Source organism: Drosophila grimshawi, unplaced genomic scaffold (assembly GCF_018153295.1).
Source record: "Drosophila grimshawi isolate 15287-2541.00 unplaced genomic scaffold, ASM1815329v1 contig_44, whole genome shotgun sequence".
In the NCBI taxonomy this organism is placed as follows: domain Eukaryota; kingdom Metazoa; phylum Arthropoda; class Insecta; order Diptera; family Drosophilidae; genus Drosophila; species Drosophila grimshawi.
Genome location: NW_025063240.1, coordinates 18,747,586 through 18,766,446, shown reverse-complemented (window position 1 = coordinate 18,766,446; position 18,861 = coordinate 18,747,586). Strand labels below are relative to the sequence as shown.

At 37.9% G+C, this 18,861-nt stretch overlaps 6 protein-coding genes across 7 annotated transcripts in view; 4 read left to right on the top strand and 2 right to left on the bottom strand.

Annotated features, from left to right (window-relative positions):
- Positions 1-2,157: 2,157 nt before the first annotated feature.
- Positions 2,158-3,176, bottom strand: LOC6557352. The gene is made up of 4 exons (XM_032742981.2): positions 2,839-3,176; positions 2,569-2,779; positions 2,416-2,509; positions 2,158-2,352 (listed from the first exon to the last, which is right to left on the bottom strand). The coding sequence occupies exons 1-4, from the start codon at positions 3,065-3,067 to the stop codon at positions 2,209-2,211; spliced, it is 678 nt and encodes a 225-aa protein (XP_032598872.1). The 5' UTR covers positions 3,068-3,176; the 3' UTR covers positions 2,158-2,208.
- A 138-nt stretch (positions 3,177-3,314) lies between these two features.
- LOC6557036 (caspase Dronc) lies at positions 3,315-6,026 on the top strand. The gene is made up of 2 exons (XM_001983699.3): positions 3,315-4,255; positions 4,812-6,026. The coding sequence occupies exons 1-2, from the start codon at positions 3,770-3,772 to the stop codon at positions 5,736-5,738; spliced, it is 1,413 nt and encodes a 470-aa protein (XP_001983735.1). The 5' UTR covers positions 3,315-3,769; the 3' UTR covers positions 5,739-6,026.
- Positions 6,016-6,858, bottom strand: LOC6557362. The gene has a single exon (XM_001983700.3). The coding sequence runs from the start codon at positions 6,763-6,765 to the stop codon at positions 6,070-6,072; it is 696 nt and encodes a 231-aa protein (XP_001983736.1). The 5' UTR covers positions 6,766-6,858; the 3' UTR covers positions 6,016-6,069.
- A 513-nt stretch (positions 6,859-7,371) lies between these two features.
- On the top strand, positions 7,372-7,798 carry LOC6557363 (small integral membrane protein 13). Its single transcript, XM_001983701.3, has 2 exons — positions 7,372-7,491; positions 7,583-7,798. The coding sequence occupies exons 1-2, from the start codon at positions 7,413-7,415 to the stop codon at positions 7,732-7,734; spliced, it is 231 nt and encodes a 76-aa protein (XP_001983737.1). The 5' UTR covers positions 7,372-7,412; the 3' UTR covers positions 7,735-7,798.
- On the top strand, positions 7,735-8,458 carry LOC6557370 (N-alpha-acetyltransferase daf-31). Its single transcript, XM_043215304.1, has one exon. The coding sequence runs from the start codon at positions 7,795-7,797 to the stop codon at positions 8,395-8,397; it is 603 nt and encodes a 200-aa protein (XP_043071239.1). The 5' UTR covers positions 7,735-7,794; the 3' UTR covers positions 8,398-8,458.
- A 1,563-nt stretch (positions 8,459-10,021) lies between these two features.
- The window catches only part of LOC6557358 (junctional adhesion molecule A), a 90,814-nt gene continuing 81,974 nt past the window's right edge, over positions 10,022-18,861 (top strand). For both annotated transcript variants that reach the window (XM_032743130.2, XM_001983703.2), the window contains exon 1: positions 10,022-10,316. The gene's annotated coding sequence lies outside the window, so the exon portion shown is untranslated. The remainder of the gene's footprint in view (positions 10,317-18,861) is intronic.

Below are 18,861 nucleotides of genomic sequence, written 5' to 3'. Positions count from 1 at the left end.
TTTAGACGGCATAAGCATACAAAAACTTACCACATAAAAAACATCGGTAGACCGTTGAAATGCGACTTCCAAAATAGCGTTGTATTATAAGATAATAGAAACTAATTTGTCTGCGGTTAGAAATCAACTAAAACTCAAAACTAACAATTTATTGGAAAAGCAAACAAGGATCAATATAAATGTTTAATTTGGTTTTTCTTAAGTTTTTTTTTACTAAAATCCAAATGAAGAACCAAATCTAAGGATTGATACGAGCTCGGAACAGAGCCACAGATTTTTCTTTTTTAGGTTTGCAGCTTGCTTTAAGATACAACTCGACATTTGGAAGAACACATAGTAAAAAACAATTACATCCAGCTACTATTTACTTACAAATTTGAAAGAAATCATGTACCTAAGGCGTACCTACTCTCAATAACTGCAAATATACTACAAATGAGATACTCTTTAACTGGAAAAACTATATTTTTAATGTCATCAACTTAAACAGATTCACCACCAAGAACACTATAACAAAACAATTACGAAAATGTTTAGAAAACTACTACTAAGGCGAATATAAACAAAAAATAAACACAATATTCACAAATCATAGTAAACTCTCTCTAACAAAATAGTCAGTTACTTCAGCTTGAGCATACAGCAAGTCAATTGGATAAGTTCGAATATATCTATGAGTGTATTAGGAGCCAGAGTCTAACTGATATACAAAAAAAAAAAAAAAGAAAAAGAAAACACTTTTGATTAATCAGCAACAAATCGTTAAATACTTATGTACGTGAAAATCTTTGAACCTTAACTTTAAAAAAAAAATCACACACACAAAAACTAAAAACAAATTCACAGCAATTTAAACAATTATTATTGTTGTAGACGTTATAGATTAGAAAGAAAAACTTATATAAATTTATATGTATACAAGAGAACTTTATCTTAATATATATACATATATATATATATATATATATACATGTATACATGATATATATATATATATATACTCGTATATGATCTGTGCTCTGTTTATAATATCCAAGCAGAACTACACGAACGGGACAATCAAAATTCTACTGACGCTCTTACTTTATGTATTGAGTTAAACAAACTATATGACGAATTTACGTTGTTGTTGTTGTCATTGTGTTTGTTGATTTGTTAAATATGTATACTTATCAGCTTATCGATTGTGTTCACAATTCATCACTTAGGTTTAAATCCAGCAAACAATCAAACTGCATCATATCTCAGTTGCTTTTGTGTATTTTTATCTTTCAGTTCACATGTTTTTCAGTTTGTAGAATTCAAACGTATAAATATTAGATTAAATTAATTTTAATTAATGTTTATGTAAACAACAAAAATAAAAAGGGGAAAACCAAAAAGCTCAAACTGGACTGAACATTTAAGAATTATATTATATTTAATTGTATTATTACAAGCATAATTTAAAAATGAGATGAAAAAACACAAGAACAAGTGGTAATATTAATTGCGTATTTATATATGTATGTAAATCTGATTGTTAATATATGTATGATCATTAAATTTTTTGTATGTGTAACACCTTAAATCCAAACCAAAGGCGTATCAAATCAACTCTGTCTTTTGTGATCTATTGTGATGCTAAACTTGGACTCCCCAAGTAGCACTCAAATCTTTGTATGCCTATTAACGTTTTAAACAAAATACTTCTACAACTATTCTAAACTCTAGACTATGAAATAACAATTGATTGCTTTGGGTAAACCAGAAAACAAAACAAGAAAAAAACCTTGAAAACAATCATGCACAATAAATGATAAATCAGAAGAGGATAACTTAAAAATAAAAAACGAGAAAGCCAAATTTAAAAATACTTTAATATACTACTTTCATATACACTACTTCAAGTAATTGTGTGAATCGTAAGCCCCTTGTTTTTAGATTTTAAATGTGCTAACAAATGTTTATACCACATAGTAAAGTACTTAATTATGTCTGTATAATTATCTATAAACAAATACGTACAATGGACAGACAAGATATACAACAAGATGCAGGCAGCCTATTACAATTAAGTAGGATTGAGATTGAGATTAAACAGTTCAAGGATTGTGACAGAAATGTACGCGTACAATTTAACTCGATAAACAAACAATTGAATTTAAATGTTTAATAAATATGTGTGAAAATGAATATATGTACATCTTATTTACTTTTTTAGGCACGCTATTTATCTAAAAATAAGGGATTCAAACTGAAATTGTAGAGCGCTCCCTCAGAACTATACTTGAACTGGCGATCATACAAATCGGCTCCCATTTGCCGGGATTCATCATCCGACCGATCGTTGTTGGCCTCAGCGATGAGCAGCTGTAAACGACAAATGATTAGTATTGTAATTGCAACAGAATTGGTATTCCTTGTAGGGCACACCTCAATTTCACGGCAAAGAAACGCTTTGCTAGCAGCGCTCAATTTCTTTTGCGGCTGCCCAATTAAAGCGTTCTCCAGAAAGCCATAAGCCTCTCTAAGAAAAAAAAATATACTTTAGTAATTAATTAAGGATGCCTTGTTGTTGCCACTTGCGTCAGGTTGATGCCACCAAGTTGTTCCGGCTTTGGCTGCGTCTCATTACGGACTATGGCATTCATTACGGCTGCCGCTTCGTATTCGCAGAGCGTTGAGGCTTTTGTCCTTTGCAACATTTGCAGCCATTGATTGATGTTGTTCAGGCTGTCGGATTCGCATTGTTGATTCACAAGCAACTCAGCCTCCTCGCTGCTGCGGCATATGAAATCTGAGTTGATTTAGAAATGATTTTAATAAATGAAATAAACACACTTTGTTTGAGTTTACCAATCACAGCTTGTTTGTCCCTTTTCCGACGTGCGGTTGCCTCCAGATTGCTGTGCGTGCAGCCATTTTTCTTCAGATACTCCAGCACCGAGCGCTTTGTGTGCGCCTTTATTATGCCATCGGACTTGTTCTTGATTAAAGTTTCCTCATCATCTGATTTAATGTTTATTTCGGCATTCATCACAAAAAAAATGGATTTGATTTGTTGACAAAGCAGCAGCTGTTGCATTTAGTGATGTCCACTTGCTAAAACGAGCACTGCATCCCTGGTTAAAATTTCACAGCCAACACTGAGTAGCAAGATTTTGTTGTCCACTATATACAATCTGTAGTGGTTTTAATGCTTAAAATGTTTTTAAAATCAATTAATTCCCTATTCTAATATATTTACTGACTATTAGACATTTTTTAAACACATAGTTTATCTGTTTGCATAACGACTGTATATACTTAATTTCTTTGCGGTGTGTTAGCCATTGACTAACGTTTGCGGCCATGTGTATTTGACGGGTGTAGTCGAGAGCAGTGTTAGAATACGAGCGAGAGTGAACGGACGTACATCGCACTGCCCACTAGCACTGCAAATAACTCCTTTTGTTTCAAAAGAAATGTTATTAAAATAGCAATAGTAAAAATATTTATGTTTTAGGCAAAAAAAACCAAGTGCAATACGTATCATATATAAATAATTTGCTTTGAAAAAATAAGGAACTGTGACGAAAACGAAAGTGCTTGTGTGTAGACAAAGGAAAGCCAGATAAAGTGACTCACTGCCAAATTTGTCATTATCACTGCCAGTGCTGTTGCGCTGCAATTGCGTCCGCATTGCGCTCAACGACAACAACGAATAAAACGAACAAAACATCTACAACAACAAAAAGAAAACTCATCGTCCCCCAACTCAAGGATAGATAGAAAGAAACAAAACACAATGGCGGAGGAGAGGGTGGAAGAGAGAGAGTACGAATTGGGGATGCTTGAAAGGCATCGGAATCACATTTTGAAAAACATGGAGAAACTAATCGAATACACCGACTATGACGTCCTCGTGACGGAAACAGTGCGCCGCGGATTAATTACGCCCAAAATGCAGAGCATCCTCGAGAATCTGGAGGGGCGGGAATTCAATATGACCGCCGACCAGGTACGACTGGAGCAGCACAGGAATTACTTCACGAAGATTAGGACACGTGGACCAACGGCCTACGCCGAGCTCAAGGCAATCCTCAATAGTTTGGGCTACCTGAAGGCAGTACAACTGTTGGAGCAAGTCGATCCGCAGGACAATGAATTATCGTACGTCTCTCTGCGACGGAATCACAATAGCAACAACAACAACTGCAATAAATCAGCTGATATTGTGGATACCCGTATCTGCGATTTGCCGGCAAACGAGCAGCGTCCAAGCGTCAGCCATGTGAGTATCTATTCATATCTATCGTGATCCATTCATCAATCCATTTATGCCAATCAATCGAAGTGATTATTTGTAGTAGGCAAAATATTTAAATCTTTCAGCAAAGCAATTTAACAGACACGGTTGCAACTAGCTATCGATAACAAAAGTAATTAAAATTAGCTTAACCAGACCATTCTGAGCATAAGACTGAAAGCGAACAATTAACAATAAACTGTGATAAAATGTACTGATAAAATATCAAATAATAAATATTGCTAATTATCGTCATAAATGTCAAGCTATCTTTGTATCAAAGAAAAAAGAAAATCAAAGAAAAGTAACTTCAAGTCTTATCGATCGATCTGATCTCTTGATACATCGTTCGTTATATCGATTAACAGAGTTGCTTAACATAACTAGATAAGATAAAGCGGCTTAAATTTTTATAAATCGTCATAATTTTAGCGGCCTATTCTTATGGTTGTAGATGTTTTCTAAAACTAGCGTTTGCATTGTGCATTCAAGAATGGGTATATATTATTTGCAATAATATGAAATATTTGTACAATTGCAGCAACAGATCGTGATAGAGCCGAATTCAGTGAAGGAACAACTAACCCACAGTGATGCCAAGAAACCACTTACCCCATTTACGGAACCGATTACGGGTCAGAAACATGTGGTGAAGCTATCGGATCGTATACACAGGTCTGACCAGGATACATATGCGATGGAATCGGAGCACAATCGTGGCGTGCTCTTCATTGTGAATATCGTTGATTTTCCGAATCTGAAGAATCGACGCAATGGTGCGGATAATGATGGAGCAGCGCTGATACATATCTTCCGTCAGATTGGCTTCACCGTCTTCTCGTACGTGAACCTCGATCAGGAGGAGTTCTTCGAGAAGCTGAAGACGCTGATCAGTTCGAATGATGTCCGAGACACGGAATGCTTTGTCCTGGTCCTCATGACGCATGGCGAGCGTGTCAACGAGGTGGACCATGTGCGGTTCACCGATGACAGCGTCTGCAAAGTGCGGAAAATCATCAACGAATTTCAGTCCGATAAATGCCCCAATCTTATTGACAAGCCCAAGGTACTGATGTTTCCCTTCTGTCGTGGCGATCAACCTGATAAGGGCAAAATAATCAAAAGGCCCGAGACGCCGTTGTCAATAAAAGAGCCCTGTAAGAGCACACAGACGGATGGTGTTCCCTTTGCTAATGTGCCCACACTGTCTGATATATTGATCTGCTATGCCAGCACGCCTGGCTATGAGACGCATCGGGATGTTGTCGAGGGCAGTTGGTATATACAGTGCTTCTGCTATTGCATGGCCGAGCATGCGCACAACACATCCATCGAGGAGATTCTGAGGAAGACCCAAAAGGAATTGAGCAAAATGCGGACGGGAAAAAACCATTTGCAGACCGCCGTCTATGAGAATCACGGCTTCAGCAAGCATCTCTACTTCAATCCAGGATTCCCCAGAAAGTGATCAGCGGAGGACAACCGAGTCACAAACCACACACAGCACATACTCGACTGATTCGCATTTCTCACTCGTTGTCTCCCAATTATATTTATATCTGTATCTATAGTTATGTATCTCTCTAGTTGTATTTAAATTTGTATTTTTGTGCCCACAATTCGACTTCCATGTTTGCCAAGCCTAATCGAAATAGTCGACGTATTTTCCATATACAGTATACAAACCTATTTTTGTAAAGTGTTTTTAAAATATACTCAATTTGACCTTGATAAATAAACTACATATTTATTGTAAGGGTATAGCTATTATCTATTTTAAATATTCTTAAATAATACGATTAATCGTCTATTTCTTCTTCGCCGGCTTCTTCTTCCAAATGCGACAATTGCAATTTGCACGCAGCGCGAGTTTCACTCTTGCTCTTCGGCTGTTTCTTGGCCTTCCTCTGGCCAATCACATATTCAGGCATAATCAGCTTGGAGCCTCTCAGTTGGGGCTTATCCACCTCGACGTCCTCCAACTCATTGCGCTGCAATTGTTTCAAATTGCGATGCAATTTGCTCTTCTTCTTGAACTCAACCTTCGGCGCTGTGCTCGGTTCGTTGTCCATTTCATCAGCTGGATCTGTCTGTCCATGCTGTGCATCCATTTCTCGTAGAAAGGATAAAGCTGCCGCCGAATTGGTCTGATCGGAGATGTCCACATCGGAGAGGGAGTATTTCTTCCATTTGTGCGGATTCACTTGATAGTCGGGTGTTTTGCGGGGCTTCAGGCAGCGTCCAATGGGCAGCTCGGGCTTTTTAAAGATGCTCTCCTTGCCCCGCAGTCGACGCAATTTCTCATCTGTCTCCGTCTCAACGAGATCCGCTTTGCCAGCTGCGCAAATTTTGCGGCCCTGGTTCTTCGCTCGTTCCAGCGCATTAATTGTGTACGGCTTGGAGCGTGTCTGATCTAAGGCGGTGCCTTTGAGCTCTTTGCTCGCATCATCTAGGCAAGCAAAGAGAGCATCACGTTTTGCACTAAATTCTTGCATCTTTTGTTTTCTGTTTGTTAGAATTTCCAAAGCTGTGCTGCCAACTTGATCAACAGTCGCACAGCTGTTGGGACTGCCTGACAAATTGTGCGCACTTTCCAACACTAGTTAGTGCCGGTGTGTCTGTAGCGACGGAAAAGTACTCAGAAGCGTGCTCTGCAAAACATTAATTTCTATAAATTGAAGGTGCTTTTTTTCATAAATTAAGCTATAAAAAGGTTTAAGATGGATTCAAGAGTGTGTGTGTAAAGAGTAGCAAACAGCGTCAGTTGAAATTCATATAAATCAGCAAATCGAACACAACCCCAACTATTCCATGTGGTTGGGCGCAGCACAAGTTTGTCTGAAATACTAAATAAATACAATTTCGTTTGTTTAATTTTTATGATGTTTTACTGAATTTTAGTAAAATAGCGCAGATAAGTTTAGAAATATTGCACATGACTAGATTTTTTGATATATTTTAGTATTTGCGTGATTCATGCAGCCCTGTTTGTTAGTGTTTGAAAACTTCGATATAACAGCTGTTTTCTATTTGCAAGCGACGATTTCATCAAAAATTAAAACGGAAACGTGTTGTATTTACTTATATTTGTTTTGCAATTTAAAATAATAATAAATGTGCGCAAGCAATAAGCAGAGATAGAATGTCGCTGCAAACAGCTCTGGCATTTATATTCACCATATTAGCATCCGTTAGCATTGTAGCTGCCATTATATTGTTGGGTAATGTTTAAGTAATGGGATACTCATTTTATACTTTTCAATGTGAATTGCTGAATAATATTATAATAAATTAAAATTGTTTTATTTGCAGGTTGGTTTTTGATCTGGAAGGCATTTCTATCGAAATTTCGTCTGGTGCGGGAACTATTGGGCCAGGAGGAACCCGAGGAGCATCACCATCACCACCAGCAACACGAGCAAAATCAAAACGCACGCGGAGCACGCAAAGCGAGACGCGATTAAACAAATATTAATTATATATATATACTAAAATTAAAGATAAAATATTCAACAACGATCAAGATGAACATACGCTGTGCTAAGCCCGAGGATCTAATGACAATGCAGCATTGCAATTTGCTTTGTTTGCCGGAGAATTATCAAATGAAATATTATTTCTACCACGGATTGACTTGGCCTCAGCTCAGCTATGTGGCCGAGGATGACAAGGGCGGCATCGTTGGCTATGTGCTGGCCAAAATGGAGGAGCCTGAGCCCGGCGAGGAAAGCAAACATGGACACATCACCTCGCTGGCAGTGAAGCGTTCCTATCGACGTCTCGGGCTCGCCCAGAAGCTGATGAATCAGGCCTCCCAGGCGATGGTCGAGTGCTTCAATGCCCAATATGTCTCGCTCCATGTGCGCAAGAGCAATCGTGCCGCCCTCAATCTCTATACGAACGCCCTCAAGTTCAAGATTATCGAGGTGGAGCCGAAGTACTATGCCGATGGCGAGGATGCCTACGCCATGCGTCGCGATCTCCGCGAATTCGCCGACGATGACAAACCCAAGACGACACCGACCGGCAAGGAGGCTGGCGAGGATCAGCCCACCAATGATAATTCTAAACACCACACGCACAGATCCGGACACAATCACAGCGGACACGATGGTCATTGCTGCTAACAAGGAACAAGAACCATAAACAAAAAACATTTAAATACAAAAATTGAGAAAAAAGAAATGCAGGCGTTTTTTTGCATTTTTTTTATTTAGGTTTTGTATTTATGTACTAAAAAACATAAAACGTTATTAAAATAACAAGAAAATTACTTTAAAAACAATTAAGGCTTTTTACTGTTCTTTTTTTTTAGGGATAAAACAATTTAAACACTTACAGAAAGTCAAAAAAACAACTAAGAAATGCAGACCCATTTTTTCGTTTGTTTCGTTTTTTTATTATTTTTAATTCATTTTTATTCACTTAAAAACATAAACGTAATTAAGTTTAAAAGAAATTAGGAATTTTTACTTTTATTTTTTAAATTTAATTTTACACTTCAAGTTTTATTTTTTGTTTAGGACTTTTCCGCTAATTGCTTGAAATTTCTTTGGGATATATGCGAAAAGTTTTCGACCGCAATGTGCAGCAGAGTGGAAACATTTCTGAGGCAAGTGTTGACTTTCGCGCCAAAACTTTTGGGTTCGCCTTTCTTTTTTCAATTATCTACGCACAAAAGTTTTATGGGGGTTTATTTGTGTGCTAAATTAACGTTTTATGGCTTTATGTGACTGGCAACTGTTCCCAGCTGCGCACTTCCAGTGGCAAAAAGCTCGCGCAGCTCACAAAAATATCCCCATAATCAGGTACATTTCGTGAGCAGAGAGAGACCTACCACAACAGCTGTTTTGGGGCCAGGCACGTGCACTCAATTGGCGCCAAAGCTAAGCCAGAGAGAGAAAGTCCTCGCTGCGGAGAGAGTTTTACCCAATCAAAATCACAGCTGTGTGTTGCCAAACGTCAAACTGATGCTGCTGCTGCTGACGCCGCTTTGGGCTTGGCTTCAGTTCGTGAGGCGCTAGCTGAGCGGTAACGTCACGGTGGCGGATATTGTTGTAGTCAAAATATGGCTGTATCAATAACTAACTAAAATAAGCAACTAAACCCTGTGCATTGAGAAGCAATAAATTGATTTTTACACAAGAGATTATGTGCATAAGTCCCAAAACAAAAATTCAAATCTGCCGTTACAAAGTGCAGTGCTTTGAAGAATTGCAATCTTTACGTGTGTGTTGTGTGTTTGTGTGAGTGTGCGCGCGTAAAAAGTGAAAGCAAAATGAAAACAAACAGTGGAAAGCGACTTTAAAAATTAAAGAACCAAGTTTGCGATAATCTGCTAAATCAGTAAATGGAGAAAAATTAAAATGAATGCAGCACAAAGTGTAAAGCGAGATGAGACAAAAGGACTCGCGAAAGCAGCTGTTATTGTTGTAGTTGTTGTTGTCGGCAAAACGGGGTCAAAAGTTCGTGTGTAAAGTAAAGTGTTGGACACCAGACAACACTGTCTGCCTAATTTCGCCACATCCACTAACTAACTGACAACACTAATACTTCTTAAAAGCTCTCAAGTGCAACTGTTCCTCATCTGTGTGTGTGCATGAGTGTGTGTGTGTGTGATTGCGAGTGTGTGTGCGAGTGAGTGAGTGTGGGCAAGAAAGAGCAAGCGAACAGAAGACGCTGCCCAGACAAAAGCCAGCGTCAGACAAGTGTGCCCAAATTGCCTACGGATATACATATAAAATATATACAACACACACAAATATATATAAGTATATATGGGTGTGTGTGTATATGTGCTGTAACACAAAGACAAAGTAGGCCAATTCGCGAGAGATACACTAAAAAAGCATAAGGCAAAGTGCAACAAAAAAACAACAAAATAAAAACAGAGGCAAAATAACTAAAAAACTTCTGCTACATTTGTCAATGACTGAGCGAGAGGCCAACGGACTCGCGTGACTCTGAGCATATAACGGAACAATAACGGAAATAAGGCGCTATCTCTCCCCTACTCCAACTCACACTTCAGCTGCTGCTTGTGAAGGTAAGAGGAAGAAGAAGAAGCCGTTTTACTTCAAAGCCAACTTGAACAGCGGGTGTAATGACATTTGTCAACGACATTATGCCAAATCCTCTCACAGCTCGACTCGCACTATTTCCTCCTCCCTACCCGCTCTCCACAACCTCCTCGATTGTCACACACAACCTTCCACAACCTGCTCATTGTTACAGTGGTCGCTGGCAAATTAAAATAGTTCCCTTAGATAGATGAGGCACAGCTGTCAAGAATATTTTATTTAAAAGATTTGTATATTTTAATTAAATTTGATTTTAAAATGTTAATTTTAAAAAGTATATATTTATATAAAATCTAATAAGTACACAAAGAGTATTGCATATTTTCATTAAGTGTTTAACATTTTAGTATTCTAAAATTTGACTTTAAAGTTTGCCTTTCTAAAAATATATATGTATATTTATGAATATTTATTCAACTTTAAACAGCAGACTCTTTTTTACTTGGATAATTTCTATAGAACAGTTTTACAGGGGTTTTAGAAAATTCCGAAAGTTTACTTTAAGGGCTGCTCAATAAAAATATGATTTTTTTTGCTGGCATTTGGCACTTGTTGTGTGTTGCACCACTGTGGCGTCATCGGAATGCTCATCATTATTATGGTCTCTGTCACTGTCAACGGGACTTGTCTCGTCTGTCAAAAGCAGAGAGCAACAGACACAGGCAAGCAAGGAGCCCTATTTATATAGCCATGCTTAAGCAAACATTTGCTTCTTCTTCTGCTTCTTTTTCTTCGGCTTCTTCTCCATCGTTTTCTTCTGCTTACATTCTGGAGTGTTTAGTACTTTTACGTGCTGGCTAAGAAGATGTCAACAACTTTTACTTGAGGCTGCCTCTTGGTCCTCGTGTCACATGTTTTGCATTATGTTTGAGAATTATTAGAACCAAGATTGCTGTCAAAACTCTTTAAGCCATGGTTGGCCATGCCACCGGTTTTTATCAAATTTATGCTTGCCATTAGTTAAAGTTATTTAGCTGGTTGCTTTCAGCAGTCCAGCAGTCGTCCTGTCTCTACAATCTTTCATTATCCACTGTCGACGTGTCTCGTTTGGAGTGCTTATGGCTTCAATTCAATTAAACAACTGGGTCAGCGTCGACCGCATTGCCAACTGGGCTTTGGCCCTTCAGTTTCTATTCTTTTTCGCCTGGCTGAGATATCAACTAGCAGCTTAATTAATTTCCAGCTAAAAGCCCATCAGCAACTTCATCGACAAGAATTATAAATACCAATCTATTTCCTTTTTCACTAATATTGCATATTTTAACTATATTCTATTAGAGAAAATGCCCAAGGTGGTGTGCAGGGCAAGATCTGTGTATATTTAATGCATGTTAATGCAGCTGAAAAACAATTTAATTGCATTTAATAAACATGCTTTTGTGTTTAGCCCGTCATTTCCAGCGACGAGTAAAAGCGTCTAAATTATTATTATAGCTAGAAATTTGATCAAAATGGGATCTAAATTTGAATTATTAGCCAGTAATAAAGAAACCACGGAGTGCACATAAAATGTGCAGATTTGTGGATAGAATAAAAGGGTTTTAGTGGAAGCAAATTGTAGTTAATAGCCGCAAAAAATACGCATTTACTAGCAGATTATGCTATTTACATTTTTTATATGCAAATTCATTTTTCAATCTGTGCTTCTTAAATGAAACAGAATATTTAAAAAATTGTATTTAAGACAGAAGATTTTAGATCTTCCTGAATGACTTTGTAAGTTAATGTTACTTAACTGTGGAAGTTGACCCAATGCCTAAAATCCATGTCAAAGTCAAGTTAAAATGCTCTACTCGACTAGCAGATACCCTGAACACAGTTTGTTAATATGATAAATGATGTTAGTTTGCAGTTATTAGTTATCTTAATATAAAAATATGTTTTGTTCAACCAAATCTGCGCTTCTTGTCCGATCTAAATGACGTTTTGATTACAGTTGATCAATTGTATGTCTGAGTATATTATATATTCATTGTTAGGGTATATCTTAACAATTGTTGCTTTTCTTGCTGCCTGTTACATACTCTTGCACAACATTAACACAGCTCTTTTGCCCATTTGTAATGGGTTCAGGGTATAAAAGGTATTGCTTTTGAAATTCGATTTATTTTTGGCAATGTTATGGATGTGGAAAAGTTGCCTTGTCAGAAACGGACATCGATAAATAATGATACAGATGAAAAAGCAAAACACTGGGGAACATAATATAAAATTTATATAAATTGTTATTTTCCAAAAGACAACCTTTGACAGAAATAAATAAACGCAAAGTTAAATGTGGAAAACTTTTCACAGAAACCTTGTAATTATTTAAAGTGCATTAGAAAAATATGGAATATGACGGTTACAAACCAAACAACAACATAAGTCAAAGTTTGTTGTCATTTCTTGTCAATTTCGGAAAATGTGCGAATTGGAAGCAAATTGCTGAACCCACACTATTTTTGTTATTTTGTTGACCTTAATCCAATATATATATTTATGAATTACAGAAAACAAGAAATGTCCATTAAACAATCTCCTATTTTTTTTATTGTATTGTTGCCTGTTGGTTTATGGGCCGATTAGGTACACGGGGGAGGAGGAGAATGGAGTTGCGTTAAGAGAAAATGCTTATTCATTAATAAATAAATGTGGAGCCAAAGGGCAGCAGCGCAAAGTTTGCGTTAAGTTTTCAGCAACTGAATTTTGGCAAAAATGAATTGGATTTGGCGTCTAATATTTATCTGCCATCGATTTAAATGTCACGTTGAATTTGTCCGGCGGGAGTCAAGTGTGAAAACTTTGGTGCAAAGAAAAAAACTTTCTTATAGATATATATTTTGTTCGCCAGACAGCTAAAGTTGATCAATGAAATTAAAAAGATTTATGATTGCCAGTTGTGCAAGTCTCAAATAAATGAATCCAGCAAATCCACACCAAAAAAATACGCCATACACACTGAGAGAAAAACAATCAAGGCGCTGCGGGAGTTGAAAAGTTTTTCAAGTGTCATCCGCTCGCCATTACTTTGAATTGCAGTCATTTCACTTAATGTGCAGGGCCCCAGGTTGGCATACAAAAAGGCTACCAGTCAGCAGCAAAATAAATATACAAATAAAACTTATAATAATCAGCAAACAAAAGCGCGTTACATTCTATTAAAATCGAAAGAGGTTTTCGGGTTCAATTTCGCCAAAAAATAAAAAAATAAAATAAAAAATGTCAAGTGAAACACAAATTATGTTAATTTAAACTGAAGGTTCAGGGCAAAGTGTTTAAGCGCATTCAACACAGTGCACACAAAGGAAGGAAGGTGGCTATTTTCCTTATAGAATAGATGCTTCTGGGTTACTTAACAATGGCCGAATTTCCCAACTCAACTTAACCGAATTTTCAAGCAGTCTGGACAGCTCCACTTTCTCCGGTTTCCGGCTGCCTTTTGCGGCTGTAACTTACGGTTTATTTGAACAAAGCCGTGAGGGGTTCAAGTGGCCAAGTCTCTGAAAAATGGGACAACAGCCGGTAGTGGGAACCTCTTTCTTTTCTTTCTTTTTTTTTTTTGCGCACACAATTAAGGCTTAGGCACGCTAATTTTTGATGCTGCAGCTTGAACCACGCCCCTGCCCCTTCCTACCCCCAAGAAAACAGGCAACATTTTTTTTTTGTTTACATTTGTCAATCACCAAAGAAAAAAATTAAATATGAACCAAGCAAAAGACGCCCAACTGTTGTTATGTAAGCAAAAGGTGTTGCCATGGGGCACGGCTTAGAAAAATGCTGCTGCCAGATGTTTCTTTAATAGACCTCCCTACCCACACCCTTACACACCCACACACACACCCACACACACACACTCAAAACTTACACACTTTAAGCTAGACACAAGTGTGAACACAAAAAATGGTCGCAAAAAATAAACAAGTCGCTTGACGTTTGCTGAGCCCTTTGCTTATCGCTGCTGTTATAGTTACCGCTACCCCAGACAAACACTGCAAGAAATTGTTGGGTGCTTTAGATAACAGATTGATTAGTATTAGATTTGTTACAAAACTATAATCAAATTTCAAACACCGATAAAAAAAGTTGCAATCGTTATCAGTTATCAGAAAAATAAGTTGTGCTTCTAAGAATTTTGGAATGGATGTAGTAATCCATCTTCACAAGCGGTCTATATCTGTAGAGAAAAGAATGAACTGTCAATTCTATCTAGATTCGCTAGAGAAGTGAATGAACTCTCGAATTTCTAGACATCACAATTTCGCTCAGTGTAGACACATCATAGGCCTTTGGGCACTGCATATATGTGTAGTGGGCCCATCACATGACCCGCATATCATCAACCGGCTGCCGTTTGCCTTTTGGCAGTGCTCTCCAACAACAACAATAACAACAATAACAACAACAGCAAGCTGAAAAAAACACGCTTTGGTAAATTTAAACAACGCAAATGGAAATGGCGTTGAAAAGCAAGAAAACAAAATGTCACGCATTGAACGCGTTGAACCTTTTTCCATTTTTTACCCCACTTGGCTTCCTATTTTTTTTTTTTTTCTTTTTTAATAAAATGTAGGGAAGCAAGCAGAGCAACCGAATCAACGCAACGCAGCAATAGTGAAGCCTGCTGCTAGCCACATCCTTGGTGGCAAACTATTTGCGGCGTCTCCCAGCAGCAGCAACAGCAGCAGCAGCGACGGCAGCCAAATCAAATGCCCAATTTGTGATATTGCGCATACGCCGCGTGTGTTGCCTAGAAATGAAAAATGTGACAAATTGTTTTCTCACTCCTTTTTTATTTTATGTATGTTTTTTACTTCTTTCTTTTTTTTTTTTTTTTGTATAAAGTAATTCAGTTTAGCAGGCAATGACTCAATTGGGCGCACTTCGCATTTGTTGTTGTTGTGGGCGGCTCAACTATTTCAATTAGGCCCTGTCGCAAAATTGTGTGAAAAACATTTCCCCCGCGAGCAACGCGTTGCAGCAGTTAATTAAAACTTCGTTTACATTTTTGTTTTATGGTTGATGTGGGCATGTGGATTATTAATGTGTGTGTGCACAGGTGAGTGTGTGAGTGTGTGTGTGTGTGTGTGTGTGTGTGTCTGTTTTAGAGTGAGTATTTGCTGCTTGGCAAATGCTGGGCAGAGTTGTCAGTGCGGCTTAAATGTTAGTCAACTATTGACGGCTATTAAATTATGGTTAAACATTTATCCAAAATGCATTAGTGTGTGTATTATATATACATATATTTATTTATATATATATTGTGCATATATTTTCATTAATTAAAAAGAAGTCGCCAGCTAAACAGCAAAAGCCAAATGTCAACAAGACCGCATTTTTATTTAGATTTAAATATAGTATATATATACGAATATATCTCTTTTATTATGTATATTCTTTTTTTGTATAACTTTTTATTCATTTTTGTGCTTTTGTGTGCGGGGAGGCTTTATGCTAATGTGACTGGCGACTGGTGCTAATACACAGCGAGAAAAAATAAATGTGGAGGCGCATTTGTAACTTTGCATTTAAAAAAGCATTATGTTAAAATCTGCCTACGGCCATAGTCAGCACGGCTGACAGCAGAGAGTGAGGGAGTGTGACAGAGGGGGGAGGAGTGGGTGTGGGGGTGGGTATGCGGTGGGTGTGTCACGATGCGCAATTAGATTTCCGCTAAAGCGGATTTCGTGATATCGCGTGACTTGGCGGCCCCACAATTCAGAGCCAGGCGACAGCAAACAGCAACAGCCACAACAGCAACAGCAGCAGCATCAGCGGCGGCTTTGGATTATGTTTAAAAATCAGAGCGCAAAATTGTACAAAATGACAATGACAGGAGCAGGAGCAGGCGCATCAAGGATGGGGTGAGGGGTAGACATATTTCGAGAGAGAGCGAGAGCAAGAGATGGCTGTGAAGAGCGTCAGGGAAGCGTAAAATGAAAACAAGTTTGCTGGGCGCGCATGTAGGGCGACGTGGCTTAAACCTAGAATAGCAACAACAATTACAGCGACAATAGGAAATGACGACATGAATAACAACAACAACAACAACAACTACAGCAACAACAACAATAACAACTACAGATAGCAACAACTAGGGAGGGGAAATGATAACAGGCGCAAATATCAAGCATATTAAAAAAGTCAAGCTGAGTGCAAATGCTCGAGAAAAGCTCGTGCGAATCTTTGCATAGGACAGCCGACGTAGTACCTACCAGCCATTGTCTTATGCCAAGTGGGTTGGACTGAGTTGGGGAGAGGGAGTGCCTGGAGGAGTGGAGCACAATGTGATAGCATCGACAAGGGTCCCGGCAAGCAGCAACACTTTGGCCTGACAATGCAAACAGTCGAGAGCTGTCGAAGTAGGCGCACAATGAGCGTGAATTAATGGCCAGATACGAGCTGTAACTCAGCATAAGTAGACTACAGCACCCCAGCAACAACAACAACAACAATAACAAGCCCAACCCAAACAACAACAACTTGGACATGTACATGGACATAATGGCGCTTGGGGGCCACTGGCCCGTGTGCTCTCTTTCTCTCCGGGGGCTACCATTGTAAATGGGTCAAGCGACTCTTTTCCTCTACTCGAACTATGCATAAAGTATGCCTAATCTTTGTTTTATTTTACCGATCAATCTCAGTTGTGCCATTCAACCGGGCTGCGGGGAAAGTTTCGCCTTAATTGTTGTCCAAATTGTTTTAATTCTTTCCTTAGCATGCTTAATCTAGAGATTAAAGTAAAATATGCCAACTTGTGTTTATTGAAGCTAAGCAAAGCTAACTAAAAACTATGCTTATCAATTTTCTTACCCATCGGATTTTAGCAATCATAAATCCAGGTTATATTGGCATCAGAGTATTACAAAATCAAGTACAATCAAAAATTAATATGTAGCGCAAGCCATGACTATAATAGCCTCAAGTTCTTACTAAATTGCACCCATATCAGAATAAATGTGAACAAAATGCAACAAATCTGTTCAACTTTCAGAGCCAGCAGCTAAAATGTTGTTGCAAAACTATCCCTTAAAAGTTATACCTTTCTCATTTACACTGATGCGGTCGTAATTTGATTTATTAAAACATGAACATTTTCATAGAACTGCTCAACTTTTTCTGGTGTAACGCTGGTGGCAAACGGGAAAACGGGAAATGGGAAATGGGGAAAACCCCACTTGAGGGTGCAGGTGTCAAGCTTGTGGCGAATTTTGTTTGCTCGAGCAGCGGGTCAAATGCCAAAATGTATGCGACGCGAAAGGCTTCATTTATGCAGCACTGGTCAGCTGTACACACATGTGTGTGTGTGTGTGTGCGTGTTTTGAGTAGATGTGTATGTGTGTATGTGACAGCATAAATAACCCTTTTCATGGTTGTCTTTTGATGTTGCTGCGGCATATTTATTTTAATTTTTGTTTTTTCTTTTTGACCCAAAGCCTTTTGGGTAAAGTTTCGTAACTGCATTTTATTAGCACAAAAATTCATTTGCATTTTATTTGCACTCTCGTTACTACCAAAATGTTGACACTTTTAACAGTAATAAATTGACATTACATACGCTTAAATGTGTGTGTGTGTGTGTGTGTGTGTGTGTGTGAAATAAGAAAATAAACACCTAAACTGAAGGGCAAACAACAGACGCAGAAATTAATGCAATTTTTAGTTGCTGTTATTTATTTATTTTGTTTTTCTTTTCTCGTATTTTTTGTTGTTGTGATAACTTTTTTAATGCAGTTGTGCGGTTGTGATTAAATCATGCACACACACACACACACACACACACTGCCGCAAACACACATATTTTGACAGAGGTTGACGTTGTTGTCACTTGTAACTGCGTACTTTGCAAAACTTTCAACGTCAAAAGTTGCCTTGCTGGTGGGCGTGTCGCCTGAGGGGCGGATTTGGCCGCGAAGGCCACCCACAGCAAATTGGCCATGCTGTACATTGTCGTATCGTGGACAGCTGGGCAGCGGGTGGCGGGAGGCGTGGCCTTCGGGGCGTGCAACACAAATTCGTTTAGTTAAACTTTTTGTGCATGCTCCTTAAAATGCCATAAAGTGTGGCAAACGTTTGGAACAAAATTAAACAGTTGCTATTATTGCTGTTGTTGCTTTTACGGTTCGAGCCCGAGCTTATTGCGGCAGTTAAGTAAGTACTTTTTTAAAGCCATCTATAATTGAACAGTTAATTGAACTACTTTGGAACAGCACTTGGAGCGAGGCAAACAAAATTTTAATAGTCTTAGAATGTTCAGTTTGATTTTAATGGGAAATATGCTAATATATAAAAATAACTGTAAGTTACATTTAAAGAACAATTTAAATATGTCTTACTTAAATTATAAGAAAACGAAGTCACAAAAAAAAAAAACGGTTTCATTTAATATTTAATAATTGGAATACATAAAAAACTAAAAGAAATCTTTAAAAAAATTAACGTATTTGAATATTCTACGTAATATTTAAAAATTTAAATATATAGTTATTTAAGAGATAAAATAAACAAACAGTTGAACCAAAAATAACT

Excerpts from the sequence above, each read along its gene's own strand:
- LOC6557036 (XM_001983699.3), top strand. The coding sequence starts at position 3,770 with ATGGCGGAGGAGAGGGTGGAAGAGAGAGAGTACGAATTGGGGATGCTT. Across the intron at positions 4,256-4,811 it reads AGCGTCCAAGCGTCAGCCAT|CAACAGATCGTGATAGAGCC; the intron begins GTGAGTATCTAT and ends GTACAATTGCAG.
- LOC6557352 (XM_032742981.2), bottom strand. The coding sequence starts at position 3,067 with ATGCAACAGCTGCTGCTTTGTCAACAAATCAAATCCATTTTTTTTGTG. Across the intron at positions 2,510-2,568 it reads CTTGGTGGCATCAACCTGAC|AGAGGCTTATGGCTTTCTGG; the intron begins GCAAGTGGCAAC and ends TTTTTTTCTTAG. Across the intron at positions 2,353-2,415 it reads TTCTTTGCCGTGAAATTGAG|CTGCTCATCGCTGAGGCCAA; the intron begins GTGTGCCCTACA and ends TGTCGTTTACAG.
- LOC6557370 (XM_043215304.1), top strand. The coding sequence starts at position 7,795 with ATGAACATACGCTGTGCTAAGCCCGAGGATCTAATGACAATGCAGCAT.
- LOC6557363 (XM_001983701.3), top strand. The coding sequence starts at position 7,413 with ATGTCGCTGCAAACAGCTCTGGCATTTATATTCACCATATTAGCATCC. Across the intron at positions 7,492-7,582 it reads AGCTGCCATTATATTGTTGG|GTTGGTTTTTGATCTGGAAG; the intron begins GTAATGTTTAAG and ends TTTTATTTGCAG.
- LOC6557362 (XM_001983700.3), bottom strand. The coding sequence starts at position 6,765 with ATGCAAGAATTTAGTGCAAAACGTGATGCTCTCTTTGCTTGCCTAGAT.